Below are 7,500 nucleotides of genomic sequence, written 5' to 3'. Positions count from 1 at the left end.
CTCAACCTCTTTAAGACCAAAAGAAAAATAAAAGCAAAAATCAATATAAATTTCTTTACCATGAGTCAACAGCCTCCAAAAAATTGGGGGGGATTTTTTTTTTTTTTTATGTAGTCATTATTACTATCATGTTTTCATAAATATTATTAGTCATGAAGTATGCGAAACGTCATCGAAAAACAACAAAGTTATTCTTCTTTCTTTTCATTCATATCATTCGCGTTTGATGTGCATTAAAAAGTATTCAAGCTTTAGCTCTCAGCTGTTTTTAAATTTCAAATTAAGATCACTCACTTATTTCTATTAATATACTTTTATGTGAGATGTAATAAATCTCTTTCTTTCTGAAATGCATCGTGAATTGAATCAATTTCGGTAAATTCATTGCGCCTTGGTCGTCACTTTAATAAATTAAATGGTGAATGAATAATTATTATTCATAATCCGACTGACTTAGAAGTTAGACCAGTAGGAGAAAAGAGGCTTAACTAATCTAAAGTTTTATGTTTTTTTATCTTCTCTTTCTCTGTTATGAATGAGTGAATGAAAGCATGTGATTTGTTATACATATATAAATGTTAATCTCGGTATATCAATCAAAGAATTGCACAAGTTGACAATAGAAAGGATTAGAACACTGCTAGAAAATATACATGACATATTGACTCTGTCATGATGAATATAGCGTTAAGTATATCAGTAACAAGCAATCAAGCAGAGATACTGAAATAATGGTACAGAGTTCGAAAATTATAAACGTTTTCATAACAAGCAACAGTGCATGATATAAAAAAGGTGTTGCGAAAAAAAAAAAAAAAAAAATGAAGTTCTGAATAATATTAATGAGAAGAAATAGTCATTGAATATAAAAATGATAATAATATGGATCACATAGAAGAAAATTAATATTTATAGCATAGTACATCATCAAATTGAGGAAAAAGTTGATGCATAGATAAAAATCTCAATTAATGTTCATGAATATACATTTATAATATCCGATTAGCAAGAAAAATCAAGATATATATATAGAGAAAAAAAGATGTACATATAAATAATAACAAGATTAATAAGTAACTTGATATTATGCATTATCAAATAATTCTCAAACTAGATTCAAGCAAGAGTATAGAATACAAGGCTCAATTGCAAAATTAAGCTCTATATAATGATATGAATCGCTGTGAAAAAAAAAATAGATAGTTGAATAAATGAATAAATAAATAAATCATGACAAGAATTACATTTTCTTACAATTTATTTTTTTCTTTTCTGGACGACCAAAGATTTTCTTCTTTTTTAATCTAATTTAATAGTTTATCGATTACTTTAATTATGTCAAACACGGGGAGAGAGTAAAAGAAAGAGAAAAAGAGAAGAGAGAGAGAGAGAGAGAGAGAGAGAGAGAGAGAGAGAGAGAGAGAAAGAGATAAAAAGCGAGGATACAAACCGGAAGGAAGAGTAGAGAAAGAGAGAGGAGAGAGAGAGAGAGAAGAGAAAGAGAAAGAGAAAGAGAAAGAAATGAGAAAAAAGAGTAAAAGTGAAAATGAGGTAAGGAAATAGAGAAAAAGAGGAAAAAGAGGAAGAAAGAGAAAAAAGAGAAAAAAGAAGAGAAAAGAGAAAAAGAGAAGAAAAAGAAAAAGAGAAAGAGAAAGAAAGAAAGAGAGAAGAAGAAAAGAGAAAGGAGGGAAAAAGGAAAAAGAGAAAGGAAAAGAGAAAAAGAGAAGAGAAAAAGGAGAAAAAGAGAAAAAGAGAAAGAGAGAGAAAAAGAAGAGAAAGGAAAAAGAGAGAAAAAGAGGAAGAGAAGAAAAAAGAAAAAAAGAGAAAGAGAAAGAGAAAGAAAAAGAGAAAAAGAAGAAAAAGAGAAAAAAGAAAAAGAGAAAAAGAGAAAAAGAGAAAAAGAGAAAAAGAGAAAAAGAGAAAAAGAGAAAAAGAGAAAAAGAGAAAAAGAGAGAGAAAAAGAGAAAAAGAGAAAAAGAGAAAAAGAGAAAAAGAGAAAAAGAGAAAAAGAGAAAAAGAGAAAAAGAGAAAAAGAGAAAAAAAAGAGAAAAAGAGAAAAAGAGAATTTTCGCCTCTATTTCCCATCATCATCTGGTTGCTATTTCTCCTCGTCTTCTGCTTCTTATTCTTATTCTTGTTTTTTTCTTCTCTCTCTTCTTTTAATTCCTATTCTTATTATTTTTCTTATTCCTTTCCCTTTTTATATTTCTCTTTCATCTTCTCACTCTTCTCCATCTCCTTCATCTTCTGCCTTTCCTCTTCTTTATCATGTCTCCTTCTCTTCTTTTCCTTCTTCTCCCTCTTCTCCTCCTTCTCCTCCCCTTCCCCTTCTACTTCTTCTCCTCCTCTTCCTTCTTCTTCTTCTTCTTCTTCTTCTTCTTCTTCTTCTCTTTCTTTCGTTTCTTTTCTTTTCCTTCTTTCCCTTTTCTTCTTCTCCCTCTCCTTCTTCTCCCCTTCAACTTTTTCTTCCTCCTTCTCCTTCCTCTTTTTTCTTCTTTTACTAGTTTCTATACCCCTCGTCCTCCTCCTCCTCCTACTACTGCTTCTCTCCCCCTTCCCCTTCTCCTCCTCCTGCCTCTTCCCCCTTCGTCCTCCTCCTCGTCTTCCTCCTCGTCGTCGTCGTCGTCGTCGTCGTCATCCTCCTCCTCTTTCTCCTCCTACTTCTTCCCCTTTCTCCGCCCCTCTTCTTCCTCCTCGTCCTCCTCCTCCTTCTCTTCCTACTCCTCCTCCTCCCTCCCTCGTCCTCCTCCTCCTCCCCCTCTCGTCCTCCTCCTACTCCTCCTGCTTCTCCCCCTTCTCCGCCCCTCCTTCTCCTCCTCCTTCCCCTCCTTCTCCCCCCCTACCCCATCCTTAGCCTCCTGAGTCCTGCTGAGAGAGATAAGTGAAGACAGGCTAGCCCTTGATTAATGACATTGACCCTTATAGCGCTAGGCCATAAAGCTGAAATTCCCATGATACAGACTGCTAAGACTATTTCTTTTCTCATCACTCTCCCTTTGTCTCTCTCTTTCTCTTTTCCTTCTTTCTCTTTCTCTTTCTCTTTCTCTTTCTCTTTCTCTTTCTCTTTCTCCTTCTCCTTCTCCTTCTCCTTCTCCTTCTCCTTCTCCTTCTCCTTCTCCTTCTCCTTCTCCTTCTCCTTCTCCTTCTCCTTCTCCTTCTCCCTCTCCCTCTCTTTCTCTTTCTCTTTCTCCTTCTCCTTCTCCTTCTCCTTCTCCTTCTCCTTCTCCCTCTCCCTTTCTTTCTCTCCCTCTTCACCTCGTTCTTTCTTAATTATTTTCACTTAATTTTCCCTTGAAGTTCACGCTTCAAAGCCACCACTTTAAGGAGTGTTGAAACTCTTTCTCTAAGCCAATGAAAACCTGAATCCCTTTCCACAAGGCTAGAAGTATCTAATTCACTGATTTTTTCGTTTTTTTTTTTTTTTTTTTTTTTTGAAAGTGTAGGTTTATAACCCACTTAAGCGTTCACTTAAATTCTTGAAATAACTTGCTAAGGTTAAAGGTCACTTTTATATAGAACTTACCGGATACTTAGTGAGATAAAGAGGTGGTTTCTCAATCTCACTCATTCTCTGTCTGTCTGTCTGTCTGTCTGTCTGTCTGTCTGTCTGTCTGTCTGTATCTATCTATCTATCTATCTATCTATCTATCTATCTATCTATCTATCTATCTATCTATCTATCTATCTATCTATCTATCCATCTATCTATTATATGTATATACATATATACATACCTGTTTGTCTATCTGTCTGTGTCTCCATCTGTCTATCTATATTACTGTCTCTCCATCTGTCTATCTATATTACTGTCTCTCCATCTGTCTATCTATATTACTGTCTCTCCATCTGTCTATCTATATTACTGTCTCTCCATCTGTCTATCTATATTACTGTCTCTATCTGTCTATCTCTATTACTGTCTCTCCATCTGTCTATCTATATTACTGTCTCTCCATCTGTCTATCTATATTACTGTCTCTCCATCTGTCTATCTCTATTACTGTCTCCATCTGACTATCTATATTACTGTCTCTCCATCTGTCTATCTCTATTACTGTCTCCATCTGACTATCTATATTACTGTCTCTCCATCTGTCTATCTCTATTACTGTCTCCATCTGTCTATCTATATTACTGTCTCCCCATCTGTCTATCTATCTATCTTATCTACCAAGTCGTCTCTCCTTCTCCTATCCATCTATTTATTTGGCTGGGTCTCCCTCTCTCTATCCTCCCACGTCGCCTGACCACAATGCACGTATTAACATCGACATTGGAAAACTTCTCACCCTGGAGAGCAGAAGCCACATATAAAGCGTCCATATACAGGCGCCATGTTGTCTAGACTGTCCATTGATCATAATGTTTTCCCCCTCTCTTTCTCCCCTTCATTTTACGCCTCTCTTTCTCGCTTTTTTTTTTTTTTTTTGTCTATTCTTGCGTTCTTCTCTACTCTTCGAATTCCTGTGGTCTTGTTTTCTCTGTTTCTCTTCTCTTTCTTCTCTTCCTCTTCTTAATTCGCGGTTTATCTCGTCTACTCGTCAGTTTTGTCTGGTCTTGTTTTTCTTTTTGTTCTTTTTTTTCTGCTCACATTTGTTCTCTCCTTCTCTTCCACCTTTTTACTCTCTCTCTCGTTTCTTACCCTGTTTTTTGCCCACTTCTCTCCACTTCTCTCTTCTCCTTTTCCTCTTCACTTTCCCTCTTGCTTTCTCCCTTCTTCTTACCTTGTTTCCTATTCTAGTTTCCTCTATTTTCTCCTCTCTCTCTCTCTTCCTTTCCCTTTTTGCTCACGCCTTTTCTCTCCTTTTATTTCGCTCCTTCACTCTCCCTCTCGCTTTTTATCTTGTTCTTATCCTCTCCCTTCCCTCGTCCCCTCTTCTAATTCCCCAGTTCTTGTTTCCTCTATTTTCCTCTTTCTTTTCTCCCCTATCTGCTCACGCCTCTCCTATCCTTCACTCTCCCTCTCACCTCTTCCCTTCCTCCTTTTCTCTCTTCCTCATTTACTGACTTAACACCGTCCTCTTCCTCTCCTTTTCCTCCTCTCTCCTCTTCCTTTCGTCCCTCTTTTATCCCTTATTAATCTTCTTCTATTGTCTTATATTCTCTTTACATTATTTTCCTTTTTCTTTCTCTTCCCTTTTTTATGTCTCTCTTCTCCTCTCTTTGACTTCCCTTTCTTCCCTTCCCTTCTTTACACCCTTTGCATCCTCTCTTTCTCCATCTCCTGCTTCTTCTCCATTTCTTACCATTGCCTCATCTTCTCTCTCTTGCTTATTTATCCTTCTCCTTCTCTTTCCTCACTCTTTATCTCTCCTTCTCCTTACTCCACATTTACTTGTTTGTTCTCTTCTTTCCGTTATTTCTTGTCTCTCCTTCATCCTACTCCTCCCCCCCTCCCCTTCTCCCTGTTTCTCCCCCCTCCCTTTCTCCCTATTCCTCCTCCTCTCCTTCTCCCTACCCCCCATCCTACCCCCATTGCATAAGATTATAAGTCATAAGGTTTAATTTTGCTTGGCGAGTTGAAAGCCAGTGTGAATTTCCGTTTTCTGTCGCGTCCCGTTTTCTATGCTTTAGATTTTTTTTTTTTTTCCAAATTACTATCCTATCTCTTTCTATTTTTACATTTAAAAGAATCGTTTTTACTTATCTTAGTTTTTTGCTTTTTTTCATACTCTGTCTCCTTCTCTTTTTTTTATTTATTATTGTTTTTTTTTTTGTTTTTTGTTTTTTGAGCGTGCTTTGGTCGTCCCGAAAAGATCAGTTGCAAAAGGATATTGTCATGCATGTTGCACAAGTCATGCAGGGAAAAATACTTTGTTAAAAATACACAAAAAAATATATATATACTATCAAGCGTATCTTTTAAAAAAATGAAGTTCGATGAAACTTTTCTTTTTTTTCTTTCTTTCTTTCTTCTTTCTTGCTTTTTTTAAAATAAAACATGGAGGGTAGATATTTTGAAAAGGCTGGATAGGGTTTTTTTTTTTTTTTTTTTTTAATTGGGAACAAGGTATTTACATTTAAGCTAGTCCAGGGATCATTAGGATAAGATATAAAAAAAAAAAAAAATAACTTCTTTATTCTTAAGGATAAAAGTAGGGGGGGGGAGGGGGGGTTATAAAAATCAATATGGTTATAGTAACGTGTAAACATGTAATTCATTAACTTATTGTCTTTTCTTATAGAAATAACACTGATAATGGGCTTTTCAAGGGATTAAAAAAAATTCGTAAAACGATTTCAGACACAAAACGAACACCAGGGATCCTTTTTATAAACATCAAACACTTTTTGGGTTGCATTCGTTCGCGCTTGGTTATTTTTTACATACATTAAAAAATGCTAAATAAATTAATAAACGAATAAACAAGGAAAAGGCAGACGAGTTTCATCTAACAAAAAAAAAAAAAAATGCTCTAAGGGTGACAACACCAGCTTTTAAAAATTTAATTCTCGGCCTTAATGTTCTCCGCAAAGCTTATGATTTTTTTATTTATTTATTTATATGTCCAGAGCGATATAAAAATAAATAGATAAATAAATAAATACTCTTAGCGAAAGCACGATTAAATTCACGTTCTTGTATTCGAAAAATAACACTTGAGATTTTATTTTTGGATTTGAGAAAAGGTAGCGAAAAACTGAATGAATAAAAAAAAGACATAGACAAAAGAAATAAAAAAATCTTAATAACAATCATTATCATGCTATATTAACTAAATTAAAATTCAAAAAACAAACAAACGAGATAGATGAATTCGAATATCAGAGTGGATAAATCATACAAAAAGATTTTTGCTTAAGAATGACTCAAGTGTACATTTAGAATACGATTTGAATACTTCAAATATAGAGATAAAAATAAAGGGAGAAAAATAAATAGATACATATTCCTTTAAGAATATATAAATATCGAACAAGATGCGAATCACATATAAAAACTAAAAAGACTCTTTTGAAGGGTTTTTGTATATTTTTATGTAAATATATCAATGCACAAAAGACAAGAGAGCCAAAAATGAATTGATATTTTTTTTTCTTTAATTTTTTCTACTCACCCGCTTCGGTAACAGTCAACGTCGGTTCAAGTTCTTTAAAGCGAAAGTATAAGAGAAAAAAATAAAAGATTTCCATGAGTCTTGATGTGTAGATTTTTTTTTTTTTTTTTTTCTTTTTTTTTTTTTTTTAATCCCTGGATTGGAAAGGATTATTAATTTCTTTTCTTTGACCATAAACCATACGTCTCTGTTTTGTCTCGTTGTCATTAAATTTTAAAAGTCAATATTTAACAACAGTAAATACGACAATTATCTGTCTTTTTCATTCTTTCTGTTTTTATGTTTTTATTTTTATTTTATTTTCCTTTTGCAATTATTACCTTTTCGATTTTTTTTTTTTTTCAAATTTCACTTTCCGATCTTTTTTCTTCCTTTTTTGTAATTTTTGGACATCGATTCTCTCACAACAATTATATTAACGGCCAATTGGTAATCCAAGATA

General features: G+C 34.2%; 1 protein-coding gene across 1 annotated transcript in view; it reads right to left on the bottom strand.

Moving 5' to 3' along the window:
* Nucleotides 1–7,500, bottom strand: part of LOC125043856 (synaptotagmin 1-like) — an 87,932-nt gene that overhangs the window by 55,388 nt on the left and 25,044 nt on the right. Inside the window, exons 4-5 of the mRNA XM_047640187.1 lie at nt 7,059–7,091; nt 1–8 (exon numbers count right to left, since the gene is read on the bottom strand). The exon at nt 1–8 is cut by the window's left edge and continues 34 nt beyond it. Of these exons, the coding sequence (XP_047496143.1) occupies nt 1–8; nt 7,059–7,091 (41 nt within the window). The remainder of the gene's footprint in view (nt 9–7,058; nt 7,092–7,500) is intronic.

The sequence above is a fragment of the Penaeus chinensis genome, chromosome 3, assembly GCF_019202785.1.
Source record: "Penaeus chinensis breed Huanghai No. 1 chromosome 3, ASM1920278v2, whole genome shotgun sequence".
NCBI classification, from domain to species: Eukaryota; Metazoa; Arthropoda; class Malacostraca; order Decapoda; family Penaeidae; genus Penaeus; species Penaeus chinensis.
This window is presented reverse-complemented; position numbering and strand designations above follow the sequence as displayed.